Source organism: Mustela erminea, chromosome 15, assembly GCF_009829155.1.
Source record: "Mustela erminea isolate mMusErm1 chromosome 15, mMusErm1.Pri, whole genome shotgun sequence".
In the NCBI taxonomy this organism is placed as follows: domain Eukaryota; kingdom Metazoa; phylum Chordata; class Mammalia; order Carnivora; family Mustelidae; genus Mustela; species Mustela erminea.
In genome coordinates, this window is record NC_045628.1 from 12,080,125 (window position 1) to 12,106,104 (window position 25,980).

At 43.3% G+C, this 25,980-nt stretch overlaps 1 protein-coding gene across 25 annotated transcripts in view; it reads left to right on the forward strand.

Moving 5' to 3' along the window:
- DOCK9 (dedicator of cytokinesis 9) overlaps positions 1 to 25,980 on the forward strand; it is a 274,885-nt gene that overhangs the window by 229,526 nt on the left and 19,379 nt on the right. For 12 of the 25 annotated variants that reach the window (XM_032314499.1, XM_032314508.1, XM_032314511.1 and 9 more), the window contains exons 39-46: positions 1,090 to 1,205; positions 7,602 to 7,739; positions 7,853 to 8,035; positions 9,793 to 9,906; positions 10,003 to 10,218; positions 12,126 to 12,183; positions 13,132 to 13,209; positions 14,755 to 14,861. In XM_032314499.1, the coding sequence (XP_032170390.1) occupies positions 1,090 to 1,205; positions 7,602 to 7,739; positions 7,853 to 8,035; positions 9,793 to 9,906; positions 10,003 to 10,218; positions 12,126 to 12,183; positions 13,132 to 13,209; positions 14,755 to 14,861 (1,010 nt within the window). Of the gene's footprint in view, positions 1 to 1,089; positions 1,206 to 7,601; positions 7,740 to 7,852; positions 8,036 to 9,792; positions 9,907 to 10,002; positions 10,285 to 10,487; positions 10,691 to 12,125; positions 12,184 to 13,131; positions 13,210 to 14,754; positions 14,862 to 25,980 lie in introns of those variants that run through there. The other 13 variants (XM_032314517.1, XM_032314515.1, XM_032314520.1 and 10 more) reach the window with 2 other exon arrangements.

Consider the following 25,980-nt stretch of genomic DNA (forward strand, 5'->3'; position numbering starts at 1 on the left):
TCTTCGTCCTCTAGATCAGCACTGTAACATCTCTGCATCCCTACATGTATTTCTGCTAATGCATATCATTTCATAATTTAATATCTCAAATTGTATGTCAAGCTACATTTATGTCCATACTAAATTGGTTTTTATAGCCACATATAGAAAATATCAGCTTGTATTTAAATTATGATTCTTCACGTCCTTTCCTTTTCTTAAACGTTCCTTTCAGACATGTACTGGCTTTTGTGCTTTTTGATAAAGCAAGTAGAATACTGTTAGCAGTGCAGTCAACTCTTGGTTATCGTTCACTATTCTGGCTGATCCTTTAGATCTTTACGTTATCGATTCACTATTTACACGGCCGTCCACCATGTGCCAGCCACTATTCTAAGAACTTCCCAGATTTTAACCAATTGCATGCTCACCACAACCCTTTGAGGCAGATACTATTACTATCCCCATTCTACAGATCAGGGAACTGATGCATAAAAAGGTCAAATAACTTGCCCAAGGTCACACAACTAGCAAGTGGCTGAGCTGGAACCAGGGCCCGGCAGCCTGACTCTGACTCATTTTCTTAAAAAACCTGTGCTGGGCCGCTGCTTCTGTCTCTGCGGGAAGCTTGGGAAATCTCTGCTTCCTTCGCCAGCTCCTCCCATCCTAAGAGCTCAGTCCGGTGGCTCAGTGGATTGGTTCCCGTCTAGGTGCCTTCCTGGTTCTGCTGTTTACTAGCTGTGGGACCTAAGACAAGCTGTCCAACCTTTCTGTGCCTCAGTTTCCTTCTCTGCAAAAAGGGTTTAAGAATGTACATGCTTCATAGGGCTGCTGTGGGATTAAATGAGCGAAAACACCGAAAGTTCATAGAATTACGGTTGGCCCATAGCCTGGACACAGTAAACGTTTGCTGCTCTTGTTTCCCTTCCAGAATTGTTCTAATTGAACAGACACATTATTCATTATGTACCCCCCAACCACTGAAAAAGGGAAACAAGACCCCAGAGGAAGCCTTCTGTAAATAATCAAAAGTTGACTGCGACCACACTGTGCCACCAGCCTCTCCGTCTGTGGTCGCTGGCCAGTAACCTTGTGTTGTAATCCACGCAGGCTACGGCCACTCCGACGCGGACGTTCTCCACCAGTCGCTGCTGGAAGCCAACATCGCTACCGAGGTGTGCCTCACGGCCCTGGACACACTCTCTCTGTTTACACTGGCATTTAAGGTTCGTACTCAACAGCTGGGCCCGGTCAGAGCTTTACCTTTTAAATTAATTCTGCTTGTTTAGTTGAACCAGCAAGAACTTCCTATGTTGTATTTTTTTATTTCAGCAACTGTTTTTGCCCCTGTAAAGAAACCACACATCCTCAGAATTCCTTAATGAAACCATTGCATGGTTAATGACTTGAATTCCTTGAAATAAAATAAAGTTCAGCTGGTCAGGGTGTGCTGCAAATGATGGAAACAGTCCCAGGAGGTGGTTGCCTCTCGGCCAGAGGAAAGCATCCCCCTGGAGAATATGGTTTGCTATGCCCTCGAGGCTGATTAATAATGGGAACCTCATCAGACATTTCTGCCTCGACTATCTGAGAATATCCAAATGTAGCAGCAGTTAAAATTAGTTACTTATATGTAGAAAAGCAGTAACTACAAACACATTCACCTCTTAAAATTTTAAAAATACCTGTTAGTAACTTCAGTGATAGAAGCATTTCAAGGATAGAAAAGAAAAGATTGTTTTGGTCTTATTTTTAGGTTTCATCAAGTAATATTCAAGTAAGTGGAAATGGTCTCATAAGGCATTCACTTTATTCTAGGGACCTAACACTTCCCAGGCTTGCTAATTGATTGCTTCCATTTCCAGCATGGAAGAAGGAAATTGAATTAAGAGTTGATACATGATGATTATTGAAACTGTGTGTTTGTTTCCAGGGTATTTGGAAAAGATAACCAAAGTCATTTTCTGCTTTACTTATCTTTGATTCTCATAAAGTGCATTTTTTTTTATTTTGGATAGAAATAAGTTACCCTGATATCATGTCACCTGATTATATACTCTACCTTTATTCTTCTCAGCAGTCATGCTACTCACGTCCCCATGAAATGTCATTACTGGGAACCCATTGAAGAGATGAAACACAGACCCTAACCAAATGAGTGGGAGAGCCTCCACTTTCGTGGCTCTCAGAGCACAGTCCCCTGGCCGGCCTCGGCTGCAGACCCAGGGAGGTTCGAAGTACACATTCTTAGGCCCTGACCCAGACTGGCTAATGCAGAAAGTCTGGAGGTGACCTGAAAGCCATGGCTTGAAAACCAGAACCATGTCTGGAACCTCTTTCCATTTTCTTTTCCGCGTGACATTTTTTAAAATTAGATTTTATTTATTTATTTGACAGAGATCACAAGTAGGCAGAGAGGCAGGCAGAGGGAGTGGGGGTAAGCAGGCTCCCTGCTGGGCAGAAAGCCCAAGGCAGGGCTCGATCCCAGGACCCTGATATCATGATCCGTAGCCGAAGGCAGAGACTTAACCCAGCCACCCAGGTGCCCCTCGGCAATGACTTTTTTTTTTTTTTTTAAGATTTTATATATTTATTTATTTGACAGACAGAGATCACAAGTAGGCAGAGAGGCAGGCAGAGAGAGGAGGAAGCAAGCTCCCTGCTGAGCAGAGAGCCCAATGCGGTGTTCGATCCCAGGATGCTGGGATCATGACCTGAGCCGAAGGAAGAGGCTTTAACCCACTGAGCCACCCACGTGCCCCTCGGCAATGACTTTTTAAATGTGACTGCTGTGTGTACCTTTATCACTGCCAGCTGAGAATCTGTAAGTTCAGATCAAAACTGTTCAGTTCTATAAGAACAGAACAGTTCAGAACAGAAACTTACAGAATCTGTAAGTTCTATCTTCTGCTTCACTCCACCGTGCTTGTGCCCCTGAGACCCTTCTGCTACGCGGCAGGTGGAGCCTGGCACACTGGCCAGGCGTGAGGACAGGTGCACCACAGATGTTGTCTGTCGGGTCTGTGAGAATAGTGACAGTCTCTTTACTGTATAACCTACGATTCTCACTTAGCCTCCTGAAAAACGCTTGCTTCGTATTAAAGAAGCAACCTGTTCATCAAGGTTCCCAGGTCCCTCATGTCTGGCCACCTTACAGGCTCTCTCTCTTGAGAAACAACACCTGATGTTCCCTGATTTGTGACATTTATTGTCTCGAAGGCCTTTGAGGAGATTGCTTCATGTCTCTGGACCTAAGATTTCTCATTTGAAGATTAGAAAAAATAGGATCTGCCTCCTGTGGTCAGGGCTATTGGAAGTTTAAAGATGACCTTTGAAAGAATCTGCCACTTTCCTGATGTAGATGAGACTTTACTTCCCAGCTCCACCGGGGGCCAGATTCTAAGCCTCGGGTGGGTCTGCTTGACATCTGGAAACCCTGATGCCCTTCTCTAGAACATGGTGATTATGCCTGCTGTATGATGGACAGATACGAAGTACCCAAAGACATCTACCCTGTGTTCATGCCTTCCTGGTCCTGTAAGAAAGGGTCTAACTCCTGAGACCCAGGGGGAAGGTGGAGCTTGAGTGCTGAGGTGATCCTCTGTCAAAGTGTATATGCCTGTGAGCTAAAGCATGTAAAGCCCAGCGCCCCCATGCAGAAGTGGGAAGAGGGGCGGGCGTTACAGTGGAACAGATGTCACGCCCGGAGGTAGGCTTACCTGGCCTAGATTACAGGTTCATGAGGGGCCCTGGCACAGCAGCCACTTGGATCTTCTTCTGCAAAGCATTTGCTCAGCTGAGGCATCATTTGGAGCATATCAGAAAAATTAAATTTTTACATTGAATTAGTGGACGTAATTCGAGAAAAATCACCTTCCACGGATAAAAGCCCCATCGTGATCAAGTCTCTGAGTTGACCACATCTAGTAAATTGCCAAAGGTAGCCAAGAAAACACATTTTTAATGAGAGAAAATGTTTCAAAAGATTTCAGCCCTGCTAGTTATACTAAGTGCCTTCCATGCCTCAAGCATTAATCTTCACAACAGCCTGGGCTGGTGGATACTCTTGTACCCCATTTTACAGATGAGGAGACTGAGGCCAAGACAGGGCAGAAAATTTGCCCAGGATCACTGCACACCTGGCCTGCTACAGCCCTTGTTGTCATCCACTGAGCCAGGTGGTGGGGAGGTGGGACAGAGGAGGAGGGGACGGACAGAGAGAAGAGATGATGAGCTGAGGGGCGTCAAGGTAGTTGGACGATCCCGTACAGAAAAAAACAGGAGAATATTACCAAGCACTTCCCCGATGCTGGTCTCATGCTGGATGCTTTCGCATATGTTCTCACATTTAATGCATAAAGGGGTGTGTTTTATAAACCAAGGTAGTTATGTGCAGAAAAATACGGTTCTGGCTGTTCTACAATGCCTGTGATTAACACAATCCCAAGTCAACCCTGGCCTTTGCGTAGTTGATCATCTTTTTTAATGTGTTTACACGTTTAACCTGAGAATGTATTTTTAGCAATCCCACCTTGTGCTTTTTCTTGATTGAGCTGCCTGGTGAGAATTTGTACGTGATGGTGAGAATCCGTACGTGATGGTGAGAATCCGTGACAGAGAAAAGCACTTGGATAATTGGGTTCTTCTAGGGAGTTTGTGCTCATGCAGACCATGAGCCTGGCCTGCAAAGACACATGAAATGAGGTTACCTTAGTGACTGGTAAGCATTTGCAGCTGAAACAGCCCTTCACTAAGGTGGATTCTTGAAGCGATGTCCAAGTGAAACTAAATGCCTTCTGCCCAGGAGAGGTAGATCTGTCTTAAATAACACAGTTCTAGACATCTCATTTTGGTGCCCAGGATTTAAGTTCATTGTTATCCTATTCCTAGATCTTTAAAAATTACTGATGTTGTGTCTTCATTCTCTGAAAGGCTCATTTCCCTCAGGAGAATATGTTACAACAATCAAACCTGCCTGCACATCAGACACTTCTGAGTTGGATTTTTAACCTATTCTCCACCTTGTTGCTAGAGAGAGGCTGTGCCTTTCATATTGTTCTGTCTCATTTACTTCCCCGAATAAAATTTTCCTATCCTCACTACAGGTCTACAGGGATAAAAAAGTAGAAATGCGATACACTCTGGTGTTACCGTGGTGACTTCTGAGTGAAGTGAAGGGTGGTTTTGTTTTTGTTTCTTCCTTCTCCTGCCATGAACCTTTCTGAATGTTCAGAATTTTTAAAATATATTTTATTTTTATGTATTTTTTATATTTAGTGTATATAACTTTTTAATAAGTGAAAGAGAGAGAGAGAGCAGAGAGGGGGAGAGAAGAAAATTGATTAGAAGATTACAGAAGGCAGCGGATAAAATGGGGTATGTCTGGGGTAAGAGATCCTTTACCCCTTGAAATGAGGGGTTACTTATATCTTAGTGTGAGTGACTTTTAACTGCATTCTTGCAAGCGGATTTTGGGATCAGAACCCAAGAAGACTAAATCCTGAAAATGGGAAGTGAAGCCTTGACCAGAAAGAGTGAGGCAGGAAAATTTAACTCCTGGGGTAAGAACTTGGAGACAGGCCAGTTCCAACAGCAAGACCAGGGTTCCTGGCAATTTTTGTACACACCATCTCATCTGGATGTCTCTGGCAGATAGTGCTGAGAGAAGGAAAGCTCATCCAGATCTGTGCAAACTTTAATCCGGCCATAATTAGGGAGAACAGTGCCCCCTGGGAGAAGTAATGTTCACAGACAACAAAAGTCATGTTCACATGCAAGCAGTTCCAAAACACTGGAAACAGCCTCCCCAGCCAGCCACCCGCAGCCAGGTGGTGAACAGCTGCTCATGGTTGAGAATTATATCATATTCCATTAATTGAGTCCCATTTTCTGCTCATTAAATGGTCTCTTTCACATGATGGAATTCAGTACTGTGCCTCAGAGTTTCATGTTATAAAGATCCCTGTGAATCCCAGGTGTCTACCAGCTGTGAGTCACTGGACCTAAGAAAACAAAACTTACTCCTTGAGTAAAATTTTTCTCCAAAAGTAATATGAGGTAAATCTTAAAACTAATACTCTAGCTGTACTTTGCTGTTCAACAGAATTACTTGGCCATAAGCTATCTCCGGTCATTTGGCACAGTGGTAAGATTGGTTTGGGATACTGGCCTCCTGACGTTTTTTTATTTTAATCATGTTTGCCTTGTGCAGAACGCAGACGTGTGCCCTCGCCCAAGCACACACACACCTCTGTGTGTCCTTGAAGATATAGCCCTTTAGTGTCAATGCGGGTTTAAACACAACGGCTATGTGCTAGCCTCTGGCTCGGCGACACGTCTGTCTACCTGTGTGTTAGGCAGTCCGTGAGAGTTTTAGCCAGCCAGGCTCACAGGCGTTCAGTTGGTATGAATTTACTGCGTGTGCAAGAAAGTCTTGCAGAACGGTGAGAAGTAGTCTTGTTTGCTTTGTCGAGTAAAACCCGTGATGTGAAAGTCCTGCTAGCCACCACTTACTGAGCCAGGCCCACGAATGCATCAGATGCTTTTTGTACTTAACTCGCGTGATTGCGTGTTCGCAGTAGCTGTGCAAGGTCAGGTCCAAGGTCGCCATTTTACAGACGAGAAAGTAAGACTCAGTTTACCTGTGCAGATCTGTGCACATGATAAATGGGGCCTGATCAAAGCCTCTGGGTTTCCCACCTTACCAAGCTTGTCTGGTTACTCATTGCTTAACAGAGTGCCTGATAAGCCTGAAAAAAACAAACTTAATTTTGTTTTTTTATTTTTTTTAAACATTTCATTTATTTGAGAGAGAGAGTGAGCAGGAGCAGAGGGAGAAGCAGACTTCCTGCTGAGCCGGGAGCTGATGCGCAGCTCGATCCCAGGACCCTCATGACCTGAGCTGAAAGCAGACATTTAACCGACCGACTGAGCCACCCAGGCGCCCCACAAACTTACTTTTGGAGGATCTCACTTCCTATACCTCACTTCAGTATTTTTTCCAGCTTGTTAATCAACTGACGCCTGTAAGGGCACTTCTTTGTTGGAATTAAGCTATCACAAAGACTGCCTCTGTACTGGTTGCTGGTATACAGTAAAAATAAGTAAATACATAGAAGCCAAATCAGTACTGAGGACCACTAGTCCTTCAAGCAGTGCTACAGTTTGCTAGGCTGTTTTATGATTCGTCCCTCCCCTGATAGGAAGAAGCAAACAGCCCCGGGTGGCTCAGTCAGGTAAGCATCCAACGCTCGATTTTGGCTCAGGTCGTGATCTCTGGGTTGTAGGGTCTAGCGTCGAGTTGGGCTACATGCTCAGCTACCTCCCCCTCTGCCCCTCCCCTCCCTCATGCTTGCTTTTGTCTCTCTCTTAAATAAGTAAAATAAATAAACTCTTTAGAAAAGAAAAAGAAAAAGAAAAGTCTCACAGCAGAAATTTAGTTATAGGCTTATTTGTACTCCACGAGGGTTTTCTGCCTTCCTGGAGATACATGGTAGAGTTTGTTTAAATTACAAGTTGTCTTAGTACCTGGGACATTGAACCTTTAAGTCTGAAAACCGGATGCAGCCTCGTAGGGGTGTCTGGCGTGTCTCACTAACCAAGCTGTCCTTGTGTGTTTTCAGAACCAGCTCCTGGCTGATCACGGCCATAATCCTCTCATGAAAAAGGTTTTCGATGTCTACCTATGCTTTCTTCAAAAACATCAGTCTGAAACAGCTTTAAAAAATGTCTTCACTGCCTTAAGGTCATTCATCTATAAGGTAAGAGGCTTCCTCGGGGGAAGCCCTCGCTGATGACCATCCTTGTGTGCTTTGCCCCTGGAGTTGGGGGAGCACTGATGTCCACCTACCCGTGCTCTCTGGTGTTCGCCTAGTTCCCCTCGACGTTCTACGAAGGGAGGGCCGACATGTGTGCCGCTCTGTGCTACGAGGTCCTCAAGTGCTGCAACTCGAAGCTGAGCTCCATCAGAACGGAGGCCTCCCAGCTGCTGTACTTCCTCATGAGGAACAACTTCGACTACACTGGAAAGAAGTCCTTCGTCCGCACACACTTGCAGGTGTGCGCGGGTTCGCTCGCCGGCGGGTTCTGTGGGATTCTGTGTTAGCAGCAAGGCTTCGCCGCATTTACTGGTTTACCTCAGCATAAGTCGGGCAAGGTCTGGCCTTGAATGGGCTGGAAAGTCACATTTACTGGTCTGGTTTATTTCATTCTCCACATGCTAAGATTTGGGCCCAAGGTGCGTTTCTGTTTGACTCAATATTGGACTGACTGAAATTCCGTTGAGTCATCATCTGCTAGAGTCTGTGTGAGTGAGCGTGACTCACAGCAAATATCTTAGGTAAAACATAGAAAGTCCAAAGTAATTCTTTTTTAAAATTTTTAAAAGATTCTCTTTATTTATTTGAGAAAGAGTGTGTGTGTGAGAGAGAGCACAGAGGCAGAGGGAGAAGCAGACTCCCCACTGAGCAGAGAGCCCAAAGCGGGGCCCGATCCCAGGACCTAGAGATCACGACCTGAGCAGAAAGCAGACGTTTAACTGACCGAGCCACCCAGAGGCCCCTGGGTGGTTCTTTTCTGTCTTCCGTCTACTGACACACCTGCCATCTCCCCAGAGTTAAAATGTCCCAAATCCTCTACGCTGGGAACCATGCAGGATATGGAACAGTCTTATGTATTTTTTATTACGTATTCTCTTCTTCCTTGAACTCATGTAGGAGTGTCCCCTCTGTCTCTGTATTTATTCCTCTTTTAAACAAATAGTTGCTGTTTGCAAACTATGTGCTAGGATTCACGGGTACAGCCATGAACAAAGCACAGCCCTCTCCTGGCCCTCATGGAGCGTGTAGTCTGCTGGAAGACAGAGCCCGAAGCTCTTCATACACTGTCCCCAGTGCTGTAATAGAGGAACTCGAGTGCGCCAAGGAGGGGAGGGTGGTCTGGCTGGGGCAGGGAGGCTTCTAGAAGCTGTTAAAGATGAATAGGAGATAGCAGGTCTAGAGGCTGAGCATGTTCCAGGCAATGGATGCACAAGGGGAAGGGCCTGTCGGGGAACTGGAGAAGGTCCTTACAGTGAAGTAAAAGAATGTGGGTGAGAACAACTGAGAAGACGTCATGCATATCTGGAGGGATCACCCGGACTAGTGCTGAGAATGGGTCGAGGGAATCAAGGCCTTAGCTGGAGAGACTTTGGGGAAGCCCTGGTCAAATCCAGGCCCGAGAGGATGGTGTCTTGGACCAGGTGTGGTGAGGTTAGAAGAAGGAGAGAATGAGTTGACAGTGCTTAGTGATGGATGGCCCCTGGGGTTGGTGAAAGAAAAGGAGGGAAGAAAGATGGAAGCCATGTGTTAGCTTGAGTGACTGGGTAAATGCAGAGCACGACCCAAACCCCAGTAAAGACAGATTCCCCCCATCGCCATTGCATAGTTAACGTGTATATGTTTTAATAAAAAATGCAAAGGACCATCCACTTATTGAAGATTTAGTGCATACGCATTCAGACCAGTAACCAAGGAGGTTAAGTGATAAGGTCTCCCTGTTTTTTAGAGAAAGTAAGCGACTATCCAAGGGATAGAGGCTTTATCTGATTCTTATGCCTCTACACTCTCTCAATGAGCATTTTGCTATGCAGACAAAATACTCAATGATAGCAAAATCACCTGAAATGATTCTTGGAAGGGGAAAAGATGACTCAGACAGTGTTTCCCACACTGGAATGATCTGTGCTCAAAACTTGGCCTTGTCCTAAAGACAGGAGGCAAGTCTGGGGAGTCATTTGAAGGTGAAATGATTTTCTCGTATTTGTGTGTCCCTAAGGTCATTATTTCCGTTAGCCAGCTGATCGCAGATGTTGTTGGGATCGGGGGAACCAGATTCCAGCAGTCCCTGTCCATCATCAACAACTGTGCCAACAGTGACAGGCTCATCAAGGTGGGTGGCCCCCAAGCCTGCCTCATCATCTGGGATGTATGCGGACAGGCAGAGCCCAGCTGAAAGCCGTGTGTCCTTCTCCCACCCTTGTTTTAGCACACTACCTTCTCCTCGGACGTGAAGGACTTGACCAAAAGGATACGCACAGTTCTGATGGCCACCGCCCAGATGAAGGAGCACGAGAATGACCCTGAAATGCTGGTGGACCTTCAGTACAGTCTGGCCAAGTCCTACGCCAGCACTCCCGAACTCAGGAAGACATGGCTAGACAGCATGGCCAGGATCCATGTCAAGAATGGGGATCTGTCTGAGGTAGCCCAGCAAGCCTCTCCGGCTGGGTTTTGGGAAAAACTAATTATGTCTCATTCAGTAAAAGAGGCCAATTTTTTTTTTTTAAAGATTTTATTTATTTATTTGACAGAGAGAGATCACAAGTAGGCAGAGAGAGAGAGAGAGGAGGAAGCAGGCTCCCTGCTGAGCAGAGAGCCCCATGCGGGACTCGATCCCAGCACCCTGAGATCATGACCTGAGCCGAAGGCAGCGGCTTAACCCACTGAGCCACCCAGGTGCCCCTAAAAGAGGCCAATTTTAAGAAAAATTTCCCACTAATCAAAAGAAGGGATACTTCAGCAGTGTTAGGCTTGAGATTACTTCACGTCTCTAAGCATCTCAACCGTTTACAATCTGTAAGGGAATGTTTCTGTCACAGGAGCGGATTGTCTGAAAGCCCTTAGAAACCATCCACGGTCACGTAAATGTGCACTGATTCAAGCGCACTTAGTTTCTGCATCAAAACTCCTCTCTAGGGCGCCTGGGTGGCTCAGTGGTTTAAAGCCTCTGCCTTCGGCTCAGGTCATGATCTCAGGGTCCTGGGATCGAGGCCCGCATCGGGCTCTCTGCTCAGTAGGGAGCCTGCTTCCCTCTCTCTCTATCTGCCTCTCTGCCTACTTGTGATTTCTGTCTGTCAAATAAATAAATAAATAAATAAAAACTCCTCTCTAGTTCTAAAATTCAGCTTTGATGAATTGATGATGGAATTTAATGTTCCTGTTATTAAAGTAATGGTAGGACATCGCTTTTTCCTTTTGGAGGTAGTCCATTGTCATCTGTGAATGTGGTAAACCTCAGAGCACTGCCTGTGTACAGAGCGTGTTTCCATAAGGAGGCCAGGTATGGGCGGGGGGTCGGGTTGTGGGCCCCGGACACAGACCAAATCCAACACTTAATCAGTTTGTGACATTGAGCCCGTTTTTCACCTCTCTGTGCTTGTGACATCGCCTGCGAAAGGGGAAGATATTAAGGAAAGCAGTAGGCTGTGTGAAAGGCTCTGTGTTCCTCTGAAAATTGTGTTTATTTTGGGCCTAAAGCATTTAGGTATGGTCAACAGTATTACCAAAGAAGCGTGATTTTTTACTTTTAAGCTTCTGTAATTGCCTAAATTAGTACAGTTATATTCTACATCTGAAAATTTTAGGTAACAATTTTTATGTATTGATTATTTAAGAAGTCCATTCTATTTGACCATAAATTTAATCTGAACTACATATTAGCATAATAAAAGTTAATTCCATTTTACTACTAGTAGTAATTTTTCTATCATTCTGACAAAGAATCAGGGGCTCAGGCATCAGAATCAGGTTTATTTCCAACAACTGTTTTTTACACAAAACTGTGACAACTTCGTAAAAAGAGAAAAAGAATTTATTTTGTCTTTCATTTTAAGGTGTTTAGAATATTATCTAATTGACATTAAGTTATAATTTTGGTTTAGAGTTCTGTGTTGGGAAGCAGTTGTTACATCTTTTTTTAAGTTGAGAGAAAACTATTAGCTACTGACATTTGAACAAATCTCTCAGCATCTAGGAAGATACATGCCTTTTCTTCAAATGGTCCTCTTTGTACCTTAAGAGAAGTGATATGGAAATCTTTACTAGAGTAAGAAAAAAAATGCTTTTTTATCTCTTATATTAAAATTTTGTAATTCTAAACAGAAATGAGACTTACCAAACATATTACCATTTGTCTCTATTTACAATTTACTTCAAAATTTCAGTTTATGTGAATTGTTCCGGTTTTTCTAAAAGGTAAGATGGCAGCTATTAGGAACCCTGGTTTCCTTGAGATCTAATACAAGTCCACGCACTCACTGGAGCTCTGTCCGGAAGCACACCGACGCGCTCTGTACGTGTTGATTCTGAAGTGTGTGTCTTTTATTTTAGGCAGCCATGTGTTATGTCCACGTCACAGCGCTGGTGGCAGAGTATCTCACACGGAAAGGTGAGGAAGGAGTCCTGTGTTTTGTGAAATGAATATAAAACTATACAGAGCAGCAAAGACGAGTGAGAGCCAGCCATTCAGAAAGATCTGGAAGTGGGGGAGGGGGATGGATGTGTGTGTGTGTGTGTGTGTGTGTGTGTCTGTGTCTGTCTGTGCACTGTGTTCATTGTTTTATTCACTGGTAAGACATTGGCTTGGCTTGGTGGGCATAGCAGAGGCGCCAATATAAAAAATAAAACTAGATGGCATAGTATTGTATAACCTTTAACAAATGGATCTATCTTGCAAAGACTAGTTAATGAGCTTTGCATCTGGGTGTCCTTGAATGGCCAGTGTTGAGCCTACAGAAGATTTATCTTCCCTTAGTTCCCCCGTAACAGTTTTATCAGTCAAGTGACAGTTTTAACTGGCGATTATTGGGCAACTTTTTTTTAATTTTAGAACCACAGCCCACTTGGCTTTATTATGTGGGTAGGCGGCCTGCTGGCCAGAAACCTTGCCTCCCCGGGGAAGGAGAGGGCAGGGGCGTGTGAGTGCTGTTCTTTTGTGGATTATATGTTTGTTCCCGGTTGAGCAGACCACGAATCCTTTCATGGGTTCTTTTGGTTAAATACCACTTGCTGGTTTCCATTTAAAAATCAAGAACACCGAGGTTTTTAGAAAAGCTGCTCATGTGTGCCCGTGTCCCGGAGCACAGCAGTACCAGATCTGGCTTCCATGAAGTACATTTACAGAGTGAGAAACGGTATAAAGTCAGATGCCACAGCCGGGGAATTTCTGTATTTCCGGTACAGCTGGCTGTTTGGGATGCAGTTGAAGGGAACCGAGGCTTGTCCTACATCAGAGCCCCAGAGAAAAAGAAATTAAAGAGGGTTTCCATATTCTCTTGCTACTAGCATGATTTCCTGTTGAGACCTTTTGTCAGGTAATACATTTCCTCGTGTTTAGAAGCAGACATAGCCCTCCGTCCGGAGCTGCCCCTCTTCCCCTCCAGCCACAGCACCTGTCAGAGGAGGCGCCGGGGAGGTGAGCCTGAGGGTGGGCCCAGCCCCCAGAGCCCAGCTGCCCATGACCTGACACTCGGCGGTGTGGGGGTTTTCCCTTGCAGCTCTGCATGGATAGTCGTGGCTCTCCTTCCCTTCCTTCCTTTCCTCTCCAGTCCACGGCGGTCTGTCCCTGTGCACGGAGGGGAAGCACTGGGCTGCCCTTGTAGTTACCCCACTGGAGCTGAGGTGTATATTTTAAATGTGCTCTCTAGCCAGAAACCTGGGTGGTTGGCTTCCGTAATTTTGCTTTTTTTGTATGTTAACATATCCTCAGGCTCCTAGATCAGTACTTGTCATGGGGGCGTCTTTTGTCTCAAGGCTTGGAAACCTTGACCATCGGGGAGCTAGAAAAATCTCTGCCTTCACAAATCTACTCTTTCAAGACATGCTTTCAAAATACTCTGTGTTCTTCTTTTTCCCAAAATATGGGAGGTCTCAATTCCAGTTTTGAGTGTTTTGTTTTGTTGGAAACAGTGGTCTCAGAATAGAGTAGCAAGATGTTTCAAGGCCTTCTGTACTTGACCATTTTTGTCCAGCTGACAGTGTCCGACTGACATAGGACTTTTCCCCCAGTGACTGCAAGATGAGTGAAGGCCCCAAATGGGCCATTATTGCTTATTTATTTATTTGACAGAAAGAGAGAGCACAATAGAGAGAGGGGGAATGGCAGGCAGAGGGAGAAGCAGACTCCCTGTGGAGCAGGGAGTCTGATGTGGGACTCGATCCCATGACCCCAGGATCCCGACCTGAGCCAGAGGCAGACACTTAATTGACTGAGCCACTCAGGCGCCCCAGGGGTTTATCCTTATCCACATTATTTATCCCAGCACCAACCTTACAGCATTTCCCCTAGAGAATCAGAGTACTTGGACGTCTGCAGTATTCACACTGCCCGTGCTCCTGGTCTCTGGTGGTGGGGAGGACAGGAGATCCATCCTCACCCCTCGGGCAGCAGATAGGGAACCAGCTAAAACAGCCTCTCAGCTCATGGCTGCGGCTGTTGAGTGACCTCCTGGCAGACCGCTTTGTGAAGGAGAAGAGCGAGTTCTCATCTGAGCTCCGGGTTTCCCTCAGCCGCAGTGGGGGAGGTGATGCCTTGAAGGAAACAGTTCTGTTGGAGGCATGTGTTTCTCTTTGATTGGCTTAGGCTTTATTTTTCTTGGTATCTGAGCACGGGTCACTGTACCCACTCAAATTATTGCTGCTATTTTTAAACTACTGATTTGGACCCAGTCCCTGTTACAGTTTATTTACAGGTTATTTAAAGATTGCATGCATTTTCATAAAGGCAGGTGACAAATTAAAAGGATGAGGAAAGAACTGAGGGAGGAGAAGGCTAGGTACGAGGAGGCAAATGAAGAAAAGCACACAGTGGGTCCCTGTGAGAACGGTGGCCTGAGACATGAGAGACTTCAGAGTCCCTTGTCTTCTTCAAACACAGAAGCATGGCGGGCTGGAAGAACCCTCAAGGTCATCCCACTTATGGGTTACTGACTGGCTCTCTCCCCTGCTGTGTCCGTTCTAGGCATGTTTAGACAAGGATGCACAGCGTTCAGGGTGATCACCCCAAACATAGACGAGGAGGCCTCCATGATGGAAGACGTTGGGATGCAGGATGTCCATTTCAACGAGGTGAGCGCCTTGCCTGTGGGGGTCTTCAGTCTGCCAGTGTCTCGGGGGCGGCTGTGCTCTGCCTGCCCCTCACACGATGGTTTTCTCTCAGCAACTGCTGCTGCCCACTTCGCTCTGACTAAGCTCATGCTCCAGGCGGCCGAAACAGCCGCGAAAGCTCCACCATCCCCCTTTCTAGGAATTCCTCCTTTGCTCTGGAAAGAGAGTTTGATGAGCTTGTTAGGAGGGAAGTGAGGCCAAGAGCTCAAACACGTGTGGGAAAAGGTCCAGCATTTTGACCATAAGGTTTCTCATTCTTTACAGCCATTAATTTCTCCAGCTCATGGGTTTTATTACTATTTTAATCTTTTAGCATCACACTCTAACCAGCTGAACTGACCGGCCCCTCAGACTTTTAAATTGGTGTCCCCCACGCTGACTTCTCTCCCGTGTTGGCAGATACGCAAAGCCCTGAGCGGCCAGACCGGGCCCAGGGGCTCAGAGTGGCCCATCTGGCTCCCTCCACTGGCGGGGGGGGGCGTAGTCCAGATTTTTCTCACCGGTGGTGAAGGAGAAAGCCCGGTCCCGCCCCCAGCAGAGATCAGAAGGTTCCAGGTTAGACCACGGTGACAGTTCCTGCTACTTTCTTTCTTTCTTTTTTTTTTTTTCCTGCTACTTTCTTGTGGAAACAGGATCACCTTGCAGCCACTTATCTGGAACGAGGAAGTTTTAAAATAAAGCTAGGAGTTGGAGCAAATGCCAACTTTCTGGCTCTGTTCCCTGAATTTCCTCTTTGGTCACTGTCTTTCAGAGGGGCTTTCCATGTGTGCCTGCGTCCCCTCAGCTCAGAGCAGAATGGAACAGTCAAGGGGCAGCTTGTCGATCCTGCCTATCTTTTAAATAAAAACAATATTGTCTGTTTCTTCGTGTGGAGAGAAAGAACAGAGAAAGAAGTAAATACTTCTGCCTCTGTTGTACTTGTTTTTATGATGTGGAGGTCCTACAATTAATACTGTGACTTTTAATCACGTTCTTGCCAGTAAGTAGGGCCACGAGCACACACCCTCCATGACATTAACCAGTCCCTGAATCAGTTCAAAGTGTGGTCCAGGAAGCCTGGGGATCTCCGAGACCCTTTCAGGAAGTCTTTGAGGTCCCTCCTTGTCCAACCGGATGTCTGTGGAGGGCTGGACTTCCTTTGTTTATATCATCCAAAACAGCATGTCGAACAGATTGAGTGCAGAAGCAGATAAGAGAATGTCATTTTCTCCTATGATGTCAGACATTAAAGAAAGCTGCAAAAATTTGAAACAATGCTACTCTTTTCCCTAATTTTTTTTGAAAATGTTTTTTCATTAAAATATGTTATTTTTTCATTAACATGTAATAGGTTCATTATTATCTTAATTAAATTAGTAAACCTGTAGCATTTTCCAGTTGCCATTCTTAATATTATAAATATTGAGACATAACACCCATATACATAAAAGTTCTCAGTAGTTTTTAGGGACTATTCAATGACTTAAAAAAAATACATACATATATATATTCTCAAGCTGCCCTAGTTTAAAAACCACTGTCATAAATTGTCTAGTCTCAAATGCCCTCCTAAATTAAAAAGTGAACATGAGAAAGAAGGATAATATATTGAGTGCACTTCACATTTAAATATTAAAATAATTTTAACCATGATAGATGAAGATTTCTAGAAGTCCCAAAGATGGGGGGGGGACCATTTAATTATTAAGTGGCATTAACAGTTCAGCTCTCTCTCTACCTTGAAACGCCTGGGCAGATAGTAATTATTAATTTTGCTCTGAAGTGTAAAACCCATCACTGAGACCATAAGGCTTGCATACTCTTGACCTTGAAGTCCTCCTTCAAGGCAAGCGTGACTGGGTTTTTCTCTGAGAAGAGGCTCAAATGTATTGTCTCCTTGCAGAAACCACTCATGTCCACCCCAGCACCTAGAAGGACCTCCAGAGTACAGGATTTTATTTAGAATTTGATAAGGAAGGTAGTGGTGCCAAGAACAACTAAAGATTTGAAAGTAAACAGTTCTCAGTAACCTGTCCTTCCTCAGAAGATGCAGCTCAGGTTTGCTCATCTGATTAAGTAATAAGCTGGAGTAATCACGGCAGCCTGGGGCATCAACCTAGGAAATCAAGTCTGGCTTTATTGAGGAAATTTGTGAATGGCACCCAGCCTGAGGGATAACTAAACATGTGAGAAGGGTAACTTTATCAGTGATTTCCAGAATATGGATTTTCCACCCTGTCCTTGAAGCATAAAGTTGATAAATGTTTAACAAGGTCCGTAATATGCGATGACCTGTAACCATTAGGATGTGACACGGTGGGGTTATCAAGTCCTAAGCAACCCCTGCCTGGCAAGATTGAAACTAGCGGGGAGTTGAAAGAGGAGCGTGTTCCAGAAGCCAGGCACCAGAAATTGCCACCTACATTTTTGCTTTGGCTGTCAAGATGTTTCAAGAGAAAGGGGAATTGAACATCTCTCTCCCAGAAGGAGTTTTGGGGGAAGCTGATGGGACTAGGTGTATAACACATAGCCTGATAAAAATCATTGCCCTTTTAATCTGCATTATTAGATGTATTTAAATGCCTTGTGCTTTCCTAACATGATTTTCATGGAGCTGCATAAGAACACACACTTCTCCTAGCAGCAGACCTCAGATGGGTTTTCATTGATCGCGGTTCGTCTTCCGTGATTCTGATCTAAAGAGCAGACTCCCTCCCGGCTGCTTTTGATTAGATAAAAAGAAACCTCCCATCCCTGTTTACAGTTCTGTTAGTCAAGTTGGAGCCTGAGCAGGCTGAAGAATTCTGAGTCCCTTGTGGTGTCAACACTCAACATAGAATGGAAGTTTTGAGATCCCTCCTTTAGGATCCTGTCTAGAAACGGGCAGCACACTAGGGACATTGAAGAAAGGCTAATAAAGGGACTATTTTGAAAGCTTGGACCAGGTGTGGGGAAACTGACAAGTAATATTGCAGTACCCTCGAGCTTAGCAAGAGCTGGGGTACTACCTCTCACCCTGTGGGCTAGGACAGGGGAGAGAGAGCAGCTCCACAGGGGGACCACCTGAAGATGTAGGGGAGAGCTCAGTCCCGTACCCTGGCAGAGAGGGGCATGTGCATAGCCACCCTGTCCTCACTCTCCGCCTGCCCTCCAGGCTCCTGCTGGGCCTTCCACTGGCTGAGGACAGGGAGCCCACCCTGCAGGGCAGCAGCCCTGATGCATCAGCCTCCCAGCACACAGAGGTAGGAAGGATGGGCCAAGAGGGACTCTGGAAGGGGAAATAGAAAATACAGTTCATCCTCACTATTTGCCCACTTGCTAAAATTTCTTTGTAACCCCAAAATCGACGTCCATGTAGACATTTTTGTAGTCATGCAGGTCATTGCAATAGTGACTAGTGAACTTCGCCCATGGAATAGTCTAAATGGTCTCCCCTTGGTTCATACCAGGACATACTGGCCCTCTTCATTTTGCAAATATTTACTGAGCTTCCTTGGCACTGAATATTGCTGGAGATAGAAATGTGAGTACGATATGGTCTCTGCCCTGGCACATTATACTGCATCCAATGCTTTCTTCTCATTGAGGAGAAACACCAAAACCATGGTCCCTTCTAGTCTGAATTGGAAGTTGTCTGACTTTGTGACCTGGAAATTCCTATATTTATGTACATCGATTCATCCCCTAAGCTAGCTGTGTGCTGTGTGCTAGCTTGGGGATATAGAAGTGATGTGTCTGCCTCAGAAAGTGACACCTGGTTCAATAAACCTCAAATTTTCATATGCTTAGTTAGAAATTACTTAGATTCCTGTTACAGATAGATATTTCCAGTCTTCGTGCTCTGCCAGTCCTCTGGGTTGGTTGAGTGTGGTGCCTGGAAATCTGTATTTTGACAAGCATCTCAAATGATTATTTTGCTGCAAAAGGTTCTCTACTCTCTCTTGAAAAACAATAATGTGGTGGATATGTGAATTAAGCCATAAAGTATACCGTTCCCCAAGCATTTACATTTACATTATTTTTTAAAAATATTTTATTTATTTATTTGACAGACAGAGATCACAAGTAGGCAGAGAGGCAGGCAGAGAGAAAGAGGAGGAAGCAGGCAACCCGCTGAGCAGAGAGCCCGACGCGGGGCTCGATCCCAGGACACTGAGATCATGACCTGAGCTGAAGGCAGAGGCTTTAACCCACTGAGCCACCCAGGCGCCCCTACATTATTTTTTTTTAAGATCTTATTTATTTATTTAAAGTGAGCACAAGCAGGGGGAATGGCAGGCAGAAGCAGAATCAGGCTCCCTGCTGAGCAAGGAGCCAGATGTGGGACTCGATCCTAGGACCCTGGGATTATGACCTGAGCCAAAGGCAGACACTTAACCAACTAAGCCACCCAGGCATCCATGTTTCTGTTATTTCTAAGTGGCGGATAATAGGGACAACATCTAGCTTCATAAGTAAGGTTAGATTAAATTAATCAATGTTAGATGGAAAAATTCGCATATAAATAAAAATGTTTAAATCCCCTGCACATACATAGGCATTTTTGTGAACACACACTAATATAACATTAGTGTGCTATTTCCGCAGACAGGTGCTTAGTGACCTCAGTTGCATGGCTAAGGCACACTTAAAAATTAAACTGGCTGCTAACATTTTAAACAGTGGTCTCAGTGGCTCATGAGCTTGGTACACCTGAGATCTTTTTAGGATCAATCTAGTAATGTAAAATGTGAGCTTTGTGGATTAGTTCATTGAGGGTTTTTTTTTTTTTCCCTTCCCCAACCAGTAATTACTTACAGTTCTTGGCATGTATTGGCAATTTAGAAAATATATCTTGGCATTTAAATTTTAAGCAAGGTGATAAAACCATCAAGCTTTCTATATAACAACCATTCAAGGTCATCACTCTCTGACCATTGTCTGGATTAGCTCTGGTTTTCAGGTGCAGTGATTGGTGGAAGTTCTAAGTAAATTAATACATGGGATTTCTGCCAAGAGTATCATTTGTATATGCCCCAGAGTTTAGTTACTATGATATCATAGTTCCCGTGACTCTATAATTTTGTTTTCACACATGGTCTCTCAGGCTGAACTCTTTTTGATTATTGGTTCTTTCTTTCTTTCTTTCTTTTCTTTCCTTTCCTTTCCTTTTCTTTTCTTTTCTTTTCTTTTCTTTTCTTTCTTTCTTTCTTTCTTTCTTTCTTTCTTTCTTTCCTGGTTATTTCTGTTCAAAGAATTATTACTTGATGCACCAGCTCCAAATGTCTAGGTGTATATAGAATTGACATTAGCTTGAATAATTTACCTTACTAAATTAAACTTTGGTGTTCAGGAATCCATACTCTACTTTTATGAAACGCCTTGTGTTTTCTTATAGAAGCTATTTTTAGTTTGGGTATTTTTTTCCCCCCCCAGAGATTTGTGTATTTGAGAGGTGGCAGGGAGGGGCAGAGGGAAAGGATCTTCAGGCAGACTCCCTGCTGAGCACAGAGCCCAGTGCAGGGCTCCATCCCACCATCGAGATCTTTTTAGGATCGAAAACCAAGAGTCTGACACTTCACTGACTAAGCCACCCAAGCACCCCTTAGTATGTTTTTTAGTAAATCTATATAGACATTGCTTTTTGTAGTATATATTATTTTTTTATATTAATAACTGATGATCAGACTGATAAGCTATAGGTCTGCCTCCTGAATCAGAGAAAAAGGTAAAAATAATGTCGAGTAGCATAAAAAAGTTGATGTGTTATTTCCTAATTCCTGATTGCCATCAAATTGCAATACTTATTTCGATTATTTACTAAGCTCTATTGGCTTTATCAAATGTTCTCATTTTCCAGCCATTCTGGAGGAGTTTCCCTGGTCAGAGTCCATCTTTCTGAACCAAATATGACCGATTTTTCCATGATTAACTCAGTTGCCTATGGTATTGATATGTTACTTAAATTCATGTTTCATTGTTACTAAAGTTTCCACACGTTTCAGGTTTGACTGAACAAGAGTAAAAATAGTATTTAAATCCTAGACTCTCGGTTTGGGGCATTTGGCCCATAAAGTCTATTTAATAGATATTTATTAAGTGCCAAAATCTAGGGCCACTTAAAATATACCTGAAAGGCTGCTGTAAAGATACCTTACATAACTAGACAGAAGGTCATTTCAAAATCAAGTAACGTCTTCCTTATAGAAACCTCATCACTGTGGTAGTTGACATATGCCTATATGTATTTTCATATCTCAAAATTATCTACATTTAATTAATTTCTTTTTGACATAAAAAACTTTGAGTATAGCTGGTTAGTCCGTTTAAATCCTTTCCACACCACCACCCCGCAGCCTCATCCCGTGCCACTCCCTAATTCAGATTAGGGAGTAGACCCCTCAGATTAGTAGACCCCTCAGTCTACTTGTAAATTTCTCACCCACCATGCTGCCCTCCCCTCCCGTATCTTTTGCCCATGTCGTTTCCTCTCCCTGGAATGTCTCCCCTCTCTTCCTACGGCCACCTTTTACCTTCATGTTACTGACTCCTGATCATTTGTAAGACTCAGTCACCACTCTCTAGAACACTCTGCATCTCTCCTTTCCCACATCACTAGATGGATACCATTCCTGTCTGTATCCCTGATTGCCTGCATGTTTCTTTATCAGCACTTACCGCATTTTTGGTAATCTTTTTATGGATCAGTCTTCATACTGGACTCTTTGAGAGCAGGAAGTGCTTTATTCACTGATCATTGGCCTCCCCAGGATTCACCCAGAGACACACTGACTACTGTTAAATAAATAAACCCCTACTGCTCTCAGTTCAGAGCATCTACCCTTGTGACTTACAGTTTGGGCATGTATTTGAAATCACTGTTTTCCTCGACCTTGGTATCTTGACATGTACCTTACGTCTTCCAGTTGGTGGTCATAAGTCTCTAGGACATCAGTTCTAGCTGCTCTAAAGGATAACCTGTGTGTCTTTGAAGGCCTCCTCCTCAAAACAAATCTCCTTTATGTGACATAGCCTAATAAACCGTCTAAAATCTGCCTTCCACATTTATAGAAAAATCTATAGAACCATTTTTATAAAATATAGAAACTTTATTTATATAAATTTGTTTTATAACCCCAGTGTCAAGCACAGTGCCTTGCACATAGTAGATGCTTGGTAAAATGTGTGGGTGAATGAAGGAAAGAATCAGGTTAACAATGCAGTAGTGACTACTCCTAGTTTCATAAGTCTTTGAGAAGAATTTTCTGTTTTCTGTGAGATTACATTAAAACGAATCCAGATGCTTATTGTGCTCTAACCACTAGAACATAGAATTAAGAATCTGTAGGTCTCTGTGGTCCCATCCACAAATGGGGCATCATCATCATGTATTCACACCTGTAATGTGGATTGTCCTATACTAGTGGAACCAGTTAAAATTTTTTACAGAAAGTTTACATTTCTCCTTGAACAAAGCCCACTATCAAGAAAAGTAAATAGTCTGTAAATTAAACCTAAGTATAGTTTTAAAATGGGTGAAGTTCCATTTGACTTCCATTATCAGAAGAATGTCTTGGGTGTATAATATTCTCATCCCTGATGGGGGGAATTGACCCTTCCAGAAGTCTTCCACCTCTACTCATAATCCCTCAGCAACACTGAGAGAGAAGACGCTCAGGAAATACCTAGTAACAATGTCTTTGACCTCAGGTGTGCAAGCAGTGCAAGGCTGTTAGCTCACTTCCTAACAGCAAAGGGCAGCTATTGGTAATACTGTTATATTACTAAGGAATATCCAGACTAATCCATTCTTCCAAGAAATTCCCAACTACCGAATATGTGTTAGCACTGTGGGATATTACATAGCCCAGTGGAAGTAAGATACCATTTTTAAAATATCACTGCGAAGTAGAAAGCAAAGATTGAAATAGGAGAGATTTGCTTAACTGGCCTGTGAATTTAACCACACAGCATTTATAGTTTTCAGAGCATTTTGGTGGGTAAAATTTTACTTAATCCTCCTGACCACCAAATTAGATTAGACCTTCATTATATCCCCAGTTTTACTGATATGGAAAGGTAAGTATATTGATACTGACATTATACAGGTTTTATCTAGCTTTTTATAATTAGCAGACAGGGAGAATAATCATAAACATTCGTCATGCTTAGCCTGGGCAGATTCTCTTATTGGAGAAGATTTGAGACAAAACTAAGAAAGATGTACATCTTTATAATAATATACATGCATGAGGAAAAGAGATGGTATTAGAACCTTTTCTGATTTCTTCTTTGTCCATAGCTGTTATGGTAGTTACTATGTAATGTTTAGTGTTTACACTTAAAAGACCAGCAATAAAAGTATAAGACAACTGGTATACCTCTTTATAAGCTTTGGCTCAGAGTGTAGTCATACTGATGATGATTTTATGATTTGTATGTTGTAAACATGACAGAAGAGTTAAATGCCTTACTTTAAAGATCTTTTTTTTTTAAGTCAGACAGTATTTTCTGGTAAATTGATTCCCAGCTGCTTTAGAAATGTTTACTGTTGGGGCGCCTGGGTGGCTCAGCTGGTTAAGCATCTGACTCTTGATCTCACCTCAGGTCTTGATCTCAGGGGCATGAGTTCAAGCTCCGCATTGGACTCCATGCTGGGTGTTTAGCCTACTTAAAAATTCAACATTAGAAAACCAATTAATATAATTCACTCTATTATTAAAACTGATTTACAGATTCAGAGCAGTTCTGATCACACTCCCATCTGGAGTTTTGGTAGAAATTGACAAAATGAATTCTAAAATTTATATGGAAAAGCAAAGGAACTAGACTAGCCAAAACAGTTTTGGAAAAGTTCGAAAAGTCATACTATCTGTCTTTTAAGGTTATTATAAAGCGTTGGTTCTCATTGAGATGATTTTGCCCTCATCCCGTGGGGAACTTCTGATAATGTTTGGAAATGGTTTTTAATGTCACAGTTTGGGGAAAAGGGGAGAGGAGAAGGTACTGCTAGTGGTGTCTTGTCGTAGAAGATAAGGGTGCTACTGAACATTCTATAGTACATGGGACAGACCCCAGGACAGAGTTGTGTGGCTCTAGATATTATTAGTGTCACTGTGGAGACACCCTTCTGCAAAGCTGAATCCAGACAGGGTGGTATTGGCACAGGTTAGACATCTCTTATCAATGGAACAAAATAGAGAAGCCAGAAATAGATCCACACACATGGTTCGGTCGATTTTTTTCCCCCAGTCATTCAGATAATACAATTTATTTTCTTTGATTTAGTAGAACACATAGTATATTTGATACCTAGAGAAGATCATTTTTTAATACTTTTCTTATCCTTTTTTTCTATTTTTAATTTAAATTCAATTAATTAACACATAGTGTATTATTAGTTTCAGAGGTAGCGTTCAGTGATTCGGTGATCATCAGTCTAATACCCAGTTCTCATTACATCATGTGCCCTCCTTAAAGTCCATCACCCAGTTACCCCATCGCCCCCGCTACCCGCAGGAACCCTCCTATGATTAATTGTAGGTTCAGCTGATTTTTGACAAGGATTCAAAGGCAGTTCAGTGGTGAAAGGATAGCATTCATCAAGTGGTATTGGAACAATTGGACATTCATTTAAAAAAAATTGACCCATACTTTACACTATATTCAGATATTACTCCATGGATCATAGTCTTAAATGTAAAACGCCTGGAAGAATACATAAGGAGAAAATCTTTATGGAATTGTATTAAAGATTTTTCTTAATATGTAAAGCACAACCCAGATAATAAAAACTTGATAAACTTCATCAGAATCAAAAACTTCTGCTCTTCAAAAGACACTTAAGAAAATCCAGTCACAAACCACAGACTGGGAGAAAATTACAAACCGTGTGCCTGAAAGTGGACTTTTGTGCAAAATATGTAAAGAACTCTCAAAACTCAATAAACAACCCTGTGGAAAAGTAAGCCAAAGATTTGAATAAACACTTCACCAAAGCTATAGAGATGACAGAGAAGCACATTAAAATGTGCTCAATGACATTGATGAAATCCCACGTAAATGGGCTTCAACAATAAAGGTTGAGTAAATTGGCTTCCATTAGGAAATCCCAGAAAGACAGACAGCAATAAGTGTGAATGTTTAACAGAGTTACCCATGATGCAGCTGCTTTGGGAAGGAGGGGGAGCTCCACTCTGTTAGTAAGGCACATGGGCCCCTGGCTGGCTCTGAGAAGGTTGTCAGTCCCAGTCAGGCTCCTTGCTACCTGTTAATTCTGGGCCAGTGAGAACACTTCCTTCCCAGTATTCCGGGACAGGGTCCTAAAATTCACCCTGATGGGCCTGTTCAGGTCACATTCCACAGATGATGAAACAATGACTGAGGCCAGGAAGTAGCTTCATGCTAATTAGTTTATACCTGAGCCACATGCCCTAAACCCTGAGTCATGGGAAGTGTTAGCTCCTCCCAAGGATTTTTATAAGAGGCAGGTGACTACCCAAACTTCAGCAGATAGAAACTTCCAAGGAAAGGTCGTTGGTGAGGCTGGCATCATGCCTTCCATGTGCCATCACCAAATTGTTCCAAGATGCTTGACGTGGCTTGAAATCACACTTAGTAATTTCATGTCTCAGCATTGTCATTGTTTCTCAGAAAGGAAAAAATTAAAAAAAATTTTTTTTAAAGATTTATTTATTTACTTTAGAAAGAGAGCAGAGAGGAGAGGAGAGGGAGAGAGAGACTCTCAAGCAGGCTCCCTGCCGAGCGTGGAGCCCAACGGAGGGCTCAATGCCACAATCCGCAGATCATGATCCAAGCCAAAATTAAGAGTCAGACCCCAACCGACTGAATCACCCAGGTGCCCCAGAGGGAAAAAAATTCTCTAAATTATAATTTTAAGAAGAGAACCAAACAGGGATTGAGAACCTGTGTGAAGCTATCAGTATCCATTTTTCCCCATGGTATATAACTATTACACAGGCATATAATGTGACCCTTCATTTCCACTTACAAATGTTTGGAAAGTGGCTCATTAAAAAAAAATGTAGTGTTGAGCTATTTATTACAAGTGTGGAAGTTAGTGTTTAGAAGTAATGTATTTTGAAATTTTCCCCCTAGCCAT